The 13,382-nt window shown below is 30.6% G+C and overlaps 1 protein-coding gene across 1 annotated transcript; it reads right to left on the minus strand.

Moving 5' to 3' along the window:
* Positions 1 to 49: 49 nt before the first annotated feature.
* LOC111701111 (protein artemis) lies at positions 50 to 12,259 on the minus strand. The gene is made up of 10 exons (XM_023472264.1): positions 12,190 to 12,259; positions 11,029 to 11,052; positions 10,168 to 10,222; positions 9,572 to 9,661; positions 7,512 to 7,584; positions 5,683 to 5,774; positions 4,976 to 5,033; positions 3,943 to 3,993; positions 2,215 to 2,274; positions 50 to 909 (listed from the first exon to the last, which is right to left on the minus strand). Exons 4-10 carry the CDS (start codon positions 9,654 to 9,656, stop codon positions 831 to 833), a joined length of 498 nt encoding a protein of 165 aa, XP_023328032.1. The 5' UTR covers positions 9,657 to 9,661; positions 10,168 to 10,222; positions 11,029 to 11,052; positions 12,190 to 12,259; the 3' UTR covers positions 50 to 830.
* Between the last annotated feature and the right edge of the window lie 1,123 nt (positions 12,260 to 13,382).

The raw sequence follows: 13,382 nt of genomic DNA on the forward strand, positions 1-13,382 counted from the left end.
CTATCCTGTCTATCCTGTCTATCCTGTCTATCCAAGTAAAATCATAAATAATTTTTGCTCTACACATGTACTCATTGTATTTGTTATATGCAAGTACTCACGTGGTCGAATACCAAGTTCCATATTTCTCTAACCGTTTAAACTTTTTATAAAATTAATTCAACTCAATTAAAACAAACAAAATCAAATCTTTATACTTTACATTTCTCCAAGCAATTAGTTGAAAGAAGGCCAAGGGTCAATTATTTTTAAGAAACCTAATACTAGTTTTCAATTAATTCTAAGACATGTTTACAAAAGGCATTTATCTCAGAAATTAAAATGGCCCTGGGTAAATGGTGGTTAATGATGAAATTGAAAAACCTGGCACGTCAAATACCGAGAAGAATTGTATTATAGTTCTTAAAGGATTCCAGAAAAATGTTTGACCTTTAAGGTATATTAAATATACTATGCATTAATCACAGTTTTGTGGTGTACCAGTTCAGGAATAATTGTTTCCTTGGTTAATTTGAATTAAAGAAGTGTTTATATATTTGGTAAAAGGTTCATGAGAAATAATTAGGAATTCGATCTTTACAACTTTCCAGCTAATTAATTACTCAATATATTTTGTATTATTTCGACTATAATATTAATATTATTATTATCGTAAATATAATTACTTTACCTTTGTTAACATGAACCCTCCAATATTATTATCATCGTAAATATATTTACTTTACCTTTGTTAACATGAACCCTCCAATATTATTATTATCGTAAATATATTTACTTTACCTTTGTTAACATGAACCCTCCAATATTATTATTATCGTAAATATATTTACTTAACCTTTGTTAACATGAACTCTCCAATTCTTCCTAGATTGCTCGTGAATAGACTTGAGAATTCTCTCGTATCCGTATCTAATACAAAATCAGAATTATTTATTTGAACTTTAAAAGTTTGCAGCTTGTAGCTTGTAGTCAACCACAATTTCAGGACACATTTTTTTATTTTTAGAGATGGTCGTAGGCATAATTCTGAAGAATGCGACAAGCAAAACAATAAATGTTAAAGATAATACCATTACTGATTAAAACACGACAATTTGTGGCGTTTTCGATTCACAACAAATAACTAACAAAAGAGGAAATTTAGTAGAAAAATTAAAAATATAAATAAACCCCTAAACTCTAGCATATTTTTTTATGTTTTTATGCTATTCGCCAGAAATTATGAAATAACATTAACATTGCATTGCCATTTCAAACATTTGATAATGCACGCACACAGCACAGTACACAGTTCACACATACCATTAGTTTAAAAAAACATAACTGGATATAAATAACTATAAATATTTTCAATATTGTTAAATGTTGCAGAAAAAAAGGCAAATAAAAAATCATCAGATTTGGTAATCATTGATTCATTCATAGAGGGCAAGAAGTTTCTCAATAAGAAGTCCCAAAAGTACAGAAACTTGTAAAACATATCCCTGTTCGGCCCGACCAAAGTTTAACTTTAAAGTCATTAGAAGGTCAAACACTGAATTCGTTGCTACTTTTGAATTGCCTGGGTTTCCTATCCTAGCCTTCGTTTGATAAGCATAAAGTCATAGTTGAAAGATTTTCATTTTGGAGGTCATTATAGGCCATTATAAGATCAAACACTGGATAAGTTGCCGCTACTGTATTTCCTGGGTTCCTAGCTTTCGTTTGATAGACATGAAGCCATAGTTGAAACCTTTTCTATTTATCGAGGTCATCAGTGTCCAATTTTATTTCATTTTTGGGAATTCGAACACAAGTTAGGCGTGCAGCTCAAAAATTGGAAGATTTAAACCAAAAATGAATGCAAGCCCCCTCCCCTCATCAAATAGGACATGTCCACCATCCTCTGTAGGACAAAACTCAGTAAGAAAATAACGGTCAAATTTTAAAGAATTAAAATTTTAAATTTTACTCATGGGACTTGATAGAAAGAGAAAACAAGAAAACTTATTTCTATTTTATTTTTTAAGGTACAATCTTATTTTCAAACATTAACAATTTCAGTAATTATTTGCTATTATCTAATTATCGTTTTAAAACAAAAATCCAAATCAACTATCATTCCGTAGAAGTCGGGGCTTTGTCAAAAATAAACGTAAATACTATTATTAATTGTATATATATGTATATTGTATATTCAACAAGATTTAGGGGAACAATGAATAAATATAATACCTGGCAGGAAGATGAAGTAGAATAACATGCTTTCCTCTTGTATTCCTCAGCAGTCCGTTCCTGATTTGGTTCTTATTGTATTCTGTTATCTATATAATAAAGCTTTTCGCTCATATATTTAGTATATATATATATATATGTGTGTGAGCTATAGCTGGCTAAACGGCTGCACCAACTTGGCTGAGTAAACCCACGGGTATTTCGGGAGTAACATTATGCTAAAAAATCGAATTTTGTTTTCAAGATGGGAATTTTTCTTTCAAATTTTACTTTTCAATTTCTTTATTTCACGGCGTTGGGCGCTTCAGCGAGGGGAGGAAAGCTAACCATAAGAATTTCTCGTCCGAGTCACATTTTCCTTATTTCTCGTCCGAGCCACCTCGGAATCCTCGTCCTTTGATCATCATGTATTGAAAAGTTTCCATCCTTTTTTAATCTGGCCACGTTAGGGCAAAAAAACAAGGAAAGACTAAAATACTGCAATCTTTAAATCATGTTATAGTATTCAAACCCATGAGAATGGTGTCAAACTTTATTTAGGTAAAACTTAAATCTTGTCTGCCTCCGTAATGGCTAACCTTAGCGCTAAAGAATAAATAGCAAAATATTAGGCATACCTCTGCCTTTAATTTTTCCAATGGAACCACCCAGAAAAATTCCATGATTTTCACTATAATTAATCAAGAAGATTCAAGTTCTATAAACTCGGACTCGTTTGCGGCATTCTAAAACAGGAATGTCTGAAAATGCGCGTAAAAAAGGTAAACATTTTGAAGGACATTAAACTTAAAACTTTGATTCAATTTAAACTTTTTTTCCGATTTACAAATATTCAATATTTCATTGATGCCCTGTTATCTGGGAGGATTGGCACTTAAAAACATAATATTGGAAGGACTAGGATTTCGATGTACCTCGGACGAGAAAATGTGGAGAATGTTACTCGGACGAGAAATTGTTGTGGTTGGCCTTCCTCCCCTCCTTCAGCTAGTATAATAATATATGAATACCATTCTTGATTTGGTTCTTATTGTATTCTGTCAAATAGTAATAATATTTATAAAATGCAATATCCAGAGAAATGAGTATTTGTAGTAAATTTTTAACTTTTTATGTTGTTCTATGTACTTTTGCTTTAGTCAAATATAAATGATAAATATATATTATGATAGTAGTAAGTTTTGAAGATATTACTGTTAATATTTTAGTTTCCAATACATCTCAATTCAGCCCATAGATAAAATTCAAATGTCAAACTTGAGTGTAAAATCTAGTAATAGTTATTATTCCGAATATTTAGTTTTTACACTATTGTTAACAAGAAAGAAGAATCCCAGTTCGAATAAAATAAAAAATTAAGTTCACTAGAAATTTGAACAAAATAAAACAGTTTTGAAAATATCATGTAATATTGGTCAAAACGTGTTTAATATTGTTTAGAAGATAACTAATTAAATTAATTTTATAAAATTCTAGTATCTTTTAAAATGCGCGTTGTTCAGTTCATAGTTTCGTGCTAATATCTAAAAATATTATTATTTTGGTTAACAGGATGAAGGCGATTTTTAATTTCTGTTGATTTGCATTAGAGCAGACAACAGAGATTACTTCTTGATATGTAAGATATGTCATCAATTCATGTATAAAAAAGGATATAAGATTGTACATATATTAATATGAAAGTATAATTATAAATTATATAAATTATAAGAATACAAAAAGACATTCCTTCTAATCCATTTATCACATTGGTCCCAGATCTTAGACTCGGCTTCCCTTCTTCAAATAAATAAATTGATAAAACTTAACTTATACAAATCATTGCATCAGTGAATGAAAGGAAGAACGAATCAATAAATGAATTAATGAATCAAAGGATGAATAAAAACAAATTCATGAATAAATTAATCAAAGGATGAATAAAAAATAAATGAATAAACAATGAATCAAAAAATAAAAAATCAATGAATCATTGAATTAATGAATAATTCAATAAACAAATTTAATTAATGAATCAATGAATTAATAAATCATTGAATATATTTATGAATCAATGACAGAATCAATGAATCAATGAGTCAATCAATGAAGAAATGAATAAAACGAGGAATCAATGAAACAATGAATGGAAATAAATCAATGAATAAAAGGACGAATAAAATGATGAATCAAAGAATAAATCAAAGAATAAATCAAAGAATAAATCAAAGGATAAATCAAAGGATAAATCAAAGGATAATTCAAAGGATAAATCAAAGGATAAATCAAAGGATACCTCAAAGGATACATCAAAGGGTACCTCAAAAGATACCTCAAAGAATACATCAAAGAATACAAAAAGATAAATCTAAGAATAAACCAATGAATAAATCAAAGGATGAATCAAAGGATAAATCAAAGGATAAATCAAAGGATAATTCAATAAATAAATCAAAGGATGAATCAAAGGATGAAGTAAAGTATAAATCAAAGGATGATGAATCAAAGGATGAATCAAAGGATGAATCAAAGAATGAATCAAAGGATGAATCAAAGCATATATCAAAGGATAAATTAAAGGATGAATAAAAGAATGAACAAAAGGATGAGTCAAATAATGAATCAAAGGATGAATCAAAGAATGAATCAAAGGATGAATCAAAGCATGAATCAAAGGATGAATCAAAGGATGAATCAAAGGATGAATCAAAGGATAAATCAATGAATACATCAAAGGATGAAATGAATGAATGAAAGGATGAATGGAAGGATGAATGTTTACCTGGTGGGAAAAGACTTATAATGTGGAGAGCAGAATGTTGTGTCCAAATACATCTCATCTAAATTAACAAAAACAAAAACAAAAACTGAAATGGTCCATCCATAATGTTTTTATGAAATCTTTGATTTGTTCCTAAAACTCTTTTAAGTAAAATACAAACGTAAGAAGAAATATTTTTATTCTGAGCAGATGGGGCTGTGGGTGCCAGCCACAGCCACAGTAAAATGTAAACTAACTTAAAAGTATTGTCTGGATGTAAACTAACTTAAAAGTATTGTCTGGATGTAAACTAATCTAAAGGTCTTGTCTGGAAGTAAACTAACTTAAAGGTATTGTCTTGATGTAAACTAACCTTAAGGTATTGTCTGGATGAAAACTAACCTAAAGTTATTGTCTGGATGTAAACTAATTTAAAAGTATTGTCTTGATGTAAACTAACCTTAAGGTATTGTCTGGATGAAAACTAACCTAAAGGTATTGTCTGGATGTAAACTAATTTAAAAGTATTGTCTTGATGTAAACTAACCTAAAGGTATTGTCTTGATGTAAACTAACCTATAAGTATTGTCTGGATGTAAACTTACCTAAAGGTATTGTCTGGATGTAAACTAACCTAAAGGTATTGTCTGGATGTAAACTAATCTAAAGGTATTGTCTTGATATAAATTAACCTAAGGGTATTGTCTTGAATCTTGATGTAAACTAACCTAAGGGTAGTGGTTGACCGGATCTATCATGAAGAGAATGAAGTTGAGAGAGAGCAGAATCGTCAAACCGGAAATCACCAGTATATAGAATCCTGGGATAAAAAAAGGTTTATTATTTGTATTTACTAAATCCCTTCCCACACTACTCAAATATCAAGTTATTAGGACAAAAAATCTGATAATTTCATGTTTTTACCTAAACAAATACTGGTTAATTCACATTCAGATCTAAATTTAACGTGTACACTGTACAAAGTACATCCAAGAAAAATAAATACAAAAGCAAAATTTGGGTTGGGTTGTAGGTTCTTTAGCTTTAAGCGCTTAGAGAAATATGTTTAAAAAGGACATTTCAGCTTCTCCAATGCTCAGCTTTAGTGCTAGAACTTTCAAAACGTTTGTAAATTATCTTGAAGTCATGATAAAACAAATTCACCATTTCGATCAGCATATATCATATTCAAGGATTTTGAATGAGAGGCAAAGATAACAATTAAATTCCTTATTTTTAGCCTAAAAAGGTCATAAATTTCACATCTTTCTTGGATGCAAATTTTAATTTAGTTCTTAATAGGAATTAACTTGTAATTGATCAAGTTTTTTACAAAAAAAAACGGATTTTGGAACAATTTGATAAATCAAAAAGGGTGGTGTATTTTTCGACCTACGCAAATCCGCTATACTCCACTTTTGACCTACGCCAAATCCCGCTATACTACACATCCGACCTACTGGCACGTGGTTTTACAGCTGCAATATAGACTTGTGGCCGCAGCGCCCGGCCCCCTAGCCTGTCGCTCGGCCCATTAGCCTGTCCTATCCGCAGCGCTCGGCCCAGAAATTGTCTTAACCTAACCTAACCCTCAAATAATACAAAAATAAATAGCTGGCGTAGGTCCGATGTTGCAGTAGGTCGGAAAGTTGGTATGTCAGAAGTTCAGTAGGGGGATGTTGCGTATAGACGATGTAACATTACCTCAAAAAGACCTAATATTTGAGCAGTGCCCAGTGATTACCCTTAAATCGTTTTTTAAATTCCATAATAGTAAGATCCTTAGACCAGTAAGCTTTCGATCAAAAGGAAAGCGATTAAGTTTTGAGTTTATATCTCTGGGAACAGTTTCTACCTCTGTTCTAATCGATACATTTTAAGCATTAATAGGCAATCCATTAATTAATCAATTATTGATATATACTGAAGGGAAAAATATGGAAACAGGATGAGGGGGCCGGGCAGTTTGTTTACAAAAATCATCCATTATTATGTCTCTTCTTTGAATTTTTAGATGCAATTTCTAACATATTTCTATTATCTTTACAAAAGAATCAGTTTTGCAGAGAGACTAATTAACATCTATAACAATTTTTAAGAAAGAAAAACTTAATAATTAGTGCAAATAAAATATAAAAAATCTTATTTGTGATTTTATGCCGTCAAGTTCATTCTCTTTTCAAAACTTGTAGTTTAAGGGTTTTATATTAATTCGGTTAACTGATCATCTCTACCAAAGAGCAAAGTAGATTTAGATAACGCCACAGAATGTATATCTGTGTATATCTTATCCACACACATCCATTAAAAAAAGGGGTATGTCCGATTGACAACAGTAGCCTAGAAATCTGCAAACCTAGAAGATAGCATCGTTTATCTTGTTTCTATTTCCCTAGATCGATTCCGATGCAAGAGATGCGGAAGTTCCTCTTGTAAAGAAACCGAAAATTAAATAAACGACAAACTTTGTATGATACCGTTGTAAATCGGACATGCTGCCCAATAAATGAAGGGTCACTTGAAATTACACCAAGCTTATGAAAGTTAATCAGTTTACCTCTTAATAATATTTCCTTCTTCATCCAATCTCTCGAATAGAAACATAACAGATCCTGGACAATGGTTTGCTCCTGTACAATTAATAATCAATCATTATTCACGTACGTCGTACAGTATAGTAATTTAATAAGTAATACAGTACAGAATTTACATGTGAAACTAATTTGATACGTCGGGTACAGACAAACAGTACGTACTAAGAAAAGTTCAGATTTGATACGTCATATTTTGTTGGACGTTATTTGTTCAACAGTTTTTGGGAAATTCATGCGTTTGCGTTAATTTGTTTTTTTTATCATGCTTTACCAACGATCAACCCTTTCAGCTGTAAATAAAATTAAAAGGAAAAGGTGAATGTTAACAATTGATTTAAGCAATCAAATATTAAACCTGGCACAAATAATCTGGCATAGGACAAATCATTTAATTACCAAACCTGGCACAGGACATACCATTAAAATACCAAACCTGGCACAGGACAAATCATTTAATTACCAAACCTGGCACAGGACAAATCATTTTATTACCAAACCTGGCACAGGACATATCATTAAAATACCAAACCTGGCACAGGACAAATAGCGATTTTCATTAAATTTTAAAAATCCGCGCATGCTTTTTTATAAAATCCGCGAATTTTTTTTCTTTTTGTTTTACAATTTAAACATAGAGAAAATGATAACAATTGAAATAGAAGATAGTCTAGTAAAGTATATTTTATTTGCTTGTTTGTCTATTTGTCAAACAGTCTCAGCCGATCGGGCCCACATTCTTGAGGCAACTCATTTGACCACAAGGAAGCGTAATAGACCGTAAAATTTGACAAATTTTGCCGGAAAATTTTTATGCACTTAATTATTTTGAAATGCGCCCATTTAAACACAAAATCCGCGAAAATATGAGAATGATAAATATGGCGCCTTTCAGAACAACAGCTAAAAGCTAAATTTGTCATTATTCGCCTTGAAAACATGGTGCTATATATAGATTTTTAAGGTCATGAATTAAATATATCAATTTCAAAATAAGTTTAGCTTAGTTACACCGAGTGGTTTACTGACTATTATCTGAATTCTGAACAATGAATCTTTCCCCCCCCCCCTCTCCCCCTCCCGCCCACAACACTCGGCGAGGTTGACCGCGACTTCCAATTATATACGCATTGGAAGATAATTTACGCATAAATAGAATGCTTAAGGTACACATGTTAAAAAGAATATAAAATTCAAACACCTGGAAATTATCATTCTTATCAAAATATTTAAAATAAAATATCATTATTTTCAAGATATTTAAAACAAAAGATCATCCTCATATAAAAACTAATTCAGGGAAAAATATTTTCATTAATTTCGCCCATCCCTGGCCCTCCACAATTTATAATCGTAAAATATTCAACCTTTTAAAACTCCTTCACATACTTGAGAAATAATTAATGAAATAATGTGTGAAATGTTTATTGTGTAAGATTAACATGAATTTTGAGAGAAAAAGAAGACAATTTTGAAATGCTCTTGAATTTTAATCTTCATTTATTTTTTAATTAGATTAAATTTTATTAAATGGGAAATTTATTTGATCTCGATATCCGATGTGGGGGCTTTAATTTTAGGAACAATGCTTTATCCCATAATTTAAGTTGTCTTGGCAGGGTATAACCACCACAGGATATCGAAAAGGAATTAAAAAAAGATCAAAGATGCACACAACAAAGGTTTTTATTTCTAGAGTTAAATCGTCTGTCTAGTGTCTAGGTTCTACCTTATACTACAACTTACAAGTGTATATTAGTCACAATACAAACACAAAATACAGATAGTAGTGAACAAATCCTTGTTTCGTAATACCGAAACGTCATTTCTGATAACTGCGAAGACAAATATTGCTGTGGAGGGGAGGGATGGGGGTGATTTAAAATACCTAGTATTCTCCCCCACCCCCTTTAATGAAGTGGGGCACATGAGGGTAGGGGTGAATATATATTTATCACACTTCCAAATCACAAGTTATATTTTTAACCTAAAATATTTGCAAAAGAGAAAAAAAACTATCGTTTACCTATAGCTGTAATTCTGAGATTGTAGATCTCCTTTGAATCATAAACATGAACTAAATCAGAGGAGGGACAGTCGCATTCACCCATTCGAACTGTTCAAAAGAAAATTTAAAAAAAAAAATTATAATTTTTTTTTTTTTTTAATTCAAAGTAAATTTTTTTTTAAATACCATAAATAAAATGTAACCAAAAAAAATATAAAAAATCATTATTCAAATCAAACTTGTAAAAATGTGTTAAAACATTAAAACATGGATTGAAAAAAAAGCGGAAAAAAGATAACAAATCTAAATCAAAAGTTTTATTTTCCCTCGACAAGAAAAAAAATCAATTTCAACCATTTCCAACAATATTTATCTATATAATAAAACAAGACATTCGTATATATATATATATATGTTGCGTATAGCCAGGCCAAACGGCTGGACCGATTGGGCTGAAATTTTTTTTTGACACTCATAAGTGGCCAGGGGGTGATATAGGCTAAAAAACTAGAATTTTTTTTCAATTTTTTCCTCAAAATTTTATCTTTTCTTCGATTTTTTTTTCCACGGGCAACCCCTGGCCCTTCAGCTAAATTTGACATAATCCTCCATTCCTGTAGTTGGTTGATTAGGTTGCAGCTCTACAATAGCTCGAGCAGGGATACGAGACTAAACAATATTCAATACAAGGATACTGTAACTTGAATAGGAAGATTAAACGAAGGATATAAAAAATGAATAGAATTAATGAAAAGAATAATATTATGAATATCTAATATTCAATACAATACAAGGATACTGTAACCAGAATAGAAATATTAAGCAGAATATAAGATAGAACAGGAATAGAATAAATAAAAAGAATAATATGAAGAATAAACAATATTCAATACAAGGATACTGTAACTAGAATAGGAAGATTAAACGGAATAGAATATAGAACAGGTAGAATAAATAAAAATATATTCCTAAAATGAAGAAAACAAACAGGATAAATATTAAAGAATATGAGTATGAAAAGAGAATGATGGGGGAGGGAAGGCAACCTCCTTGCAATGCCTCCCAACCTCATTTTACCTATTAGCGGCACTACGCGTCACCATAGGGCTTCTGATCTTTCCCCAAACAGTCTTCCAGGAATGTTCTTCCATTTATAATCGTCAAATGAAATGTTTAAAACAAAGTTTTCAAATTCAACTCTGTGAGACCGTCAGAAATTAATAAAAATTATATTTTCCCTTAATAACGCAAAAGATCAATCAAGAATAGAGAGAAAATATCTATTATTTCTAGACATTTTTATTCAACATATCTTGGAATGGCTAGGGCTTTTTTTAGAAATAAAATAGGTAAAATGAGGTTCAGAAGCTGTTCGGTGCAGGTTGCCTTTGTTGCCTTCCCTCCCTCTTATGGCAAAAAAGCACCAACACTTTGTTTCAACACTACCATCTTTGTATTAAATGTTTGTTAATTACCTTGAACTTGTTGAGAATGAACGCCTGAGACGTAAATTATTATAATTAATATTAATTTTCAAAAGAATCATTTTTTAACACCAATGGTATAATATATTTTCTGTATTTAATCTATGAATTTAATATCACACAGTAAATGGATATTGGATATTTGTCAAATTTCAACTATAATTATTGTATAATGTATATTGTGAATAGAGAAAGGTAATAAACAAAAGGAGGGAAATCAGTTTAAGTTTAAATATTTTGATATAAAGTTTTTGTTTCATAAATTTCCCAAAATTCAGCCAAAGCCATAAACATTAAAGGGACTATAAGTGTTATTTTAAGTGACCCTCCATGCAAAGATGACAATTCCTGATTTAAAACGTTAACCGTGAAACATCAATGTGTTCAAAAATGTGGACAATAAGTCAAAAAATGTTCATTTCTGTAAATTTCGCATTTGTTTCTTGTAAGCAAGAAATGCAGAAGTAACTTTTGCTGAGAAACAATAAATAAAAATAAACAGTTTAGAGAAACACAAACATTCAAAGCTAATTCTTACTTCAACAAAGATTTTAAGGGTACCGTTGAAAATCGGGCGAATAATCTTTGCAAGGAGGCAGGGGTGTATATTTTCTCAAAAAATACCTTTTCTCCCCCCCCTCTCCCATTTTAAAATCATTTTTTCCCAGAAGGTTCATACTATATATGATTACGCGGAGCGCCAAAAATACGTTAAAAGGGAGAGTAATTATACACCCCTGTGGAGGGTCACGTGAAACTACGCTTACAGTTCCTAAAAACAAAGAAGAAAATCTGACTTTATGTTTAGGAGGCTGAATAGTGTTGGCATTACTTTTATCCGTTCATTAAACATTCAGAACATTTTAGGTTCCAGACTCGACGAAAATTGCATTATCTAAAATTTTGCAAAACTATTTCACTGTAAATAAAAACTGAGAGATTTTGAACTACGTGTAAGTATGACTTTCATGAGAAACCGCTCGAATCAAAAATCGCGATAAGTTTACTAATTTAAAGATTAAATATTAAATATCTATTTTGAGTAAGAAAAACATCAAAGAAAGACAAAAATAGTCGGGATCAATTCAAGATTTATCTTTTTTGTTCACACCTAACTGAAGCTAAAAAAAATATTTAAAAATAATTGTCTTCCTTGGATATACTGGAGCAGTACAGCTTGTGATTGAGACGGTGCCCGAGGGATTTTCGATGCAGGAAACTCGCTAAAAAAAACTTTTTTTAGAAATCTAAATTATAAATTGTAAATTAGTTAGATCACAAAAATCTAGGTTTTGTAGTATAACTTTCAAGTTAAAAACTAAATTAACTAAAATTTCCATTTAAAGTCTGGTAAACCAATTATACACTTATTAATAATACTATAATTTGGAAGTACGCAGTGGACTTCTTAGAGATAAATAAGCAATCCCAAAAATTATGATCAAGATAATTAGATATCAGATATAAATAATTCTGAACCTAGCTAATATTAAATGAACAGAATTAGTTTTATTCTGGACCCTTGTCCTTGCCTAATGAGTTTAACTCCGACCATTTCTTTAGCAAGAGTATCATTAGCAAAATCTCGTGGATTAGACCAATAATAATCTATTCAAACTTATTACATGGATCTTACTGATCTATTCAAACTTATTACATGGATCATACTGATCTATTCAAACTTATCACATGGATCATACTGATCTATTCAAACTTATTACATGGATCATACTGATCTATTCAAACTTATTTTATGGATCATACTAATCTATTCAAACTTAATACATGGATCATACTGATCTATTCAAACTTATTATATGGATCATACTGATCTATTCAAACTTATTANGAGGGATGGATAAGATTGAAGGGGGGGGGGGCATTTATAAAATTCGTGTTGGATTTCCTGTATGACAATGAGATAGAAAGAACTGGTCGGAAATTGTGCACCCAGAACTCTCATTTATTCGATCAAATCTAAAATAAATATTTTTCAAAAATATCATGAAGGCCAATTCAATACAATAACAAAATTCCATGTCGTTTTAAAGGAAGTGTACACGAATAACAGTCTTCGTCGGAAATATTTTCGTTACGCAAAAAATATTTGAATGAAGAAAAAAATCGAGCTCTGATACTAGCTTTATCTGTGGAAACTACTTGGAGACCATTGTGGTAATTTCCAAAGATTCTTTGCTAGAAATTTAGGGAAGAGTTTCAAGTAAACATTCAAGAACCAACGTTTAAGATAATTTATTATTAGATTAAATATATTAAAAAATATATTTTATTAGTTTAAACAAGTTTTGGTATATTCCTAGTGAACGATTTTTGGACCCCCACTC

This window comes from Eurytemora carolleeae, unplaced genomic scaffold (assembly GCF_000591075.1).
Source record: "Eurytemora carolleeae unplaced genomic scaffold, Eaff_2.0 scaffold346, whole genome shotgun sequence".
Lineage (NCBI taxonomy): Eukaryota > Metazoa > Arthropoda > Copepoda > Calanoida > Temoridae > Eurytemora > Eurytemora carolleeae.

Excerpts from the sequence above, each read along its gene's own strand:
- LOC111701111 (XM_023472264.1), bottom strand. The coding sequence starts at position 9,656 with ATGGGTGAATGCGACTGTCCCTCCTCTGATTTAGTTCATGTTTATGAT. Across the intron at positions 5,034-5,682 it reads CGGTCAACCACTACCCTTAG|ATGAGATGTATTTGGACACA; the intron begins GTTAGTTTACAT and ends TTGTTAATTTAG. Across the intron at positions 910-2,214 it reads CTACTTCATCTTCCTGCCAG|ATACGGATACGAGAGAATTC; the intron begins GTATTATATTTA and ends ATTTTGTATTAG.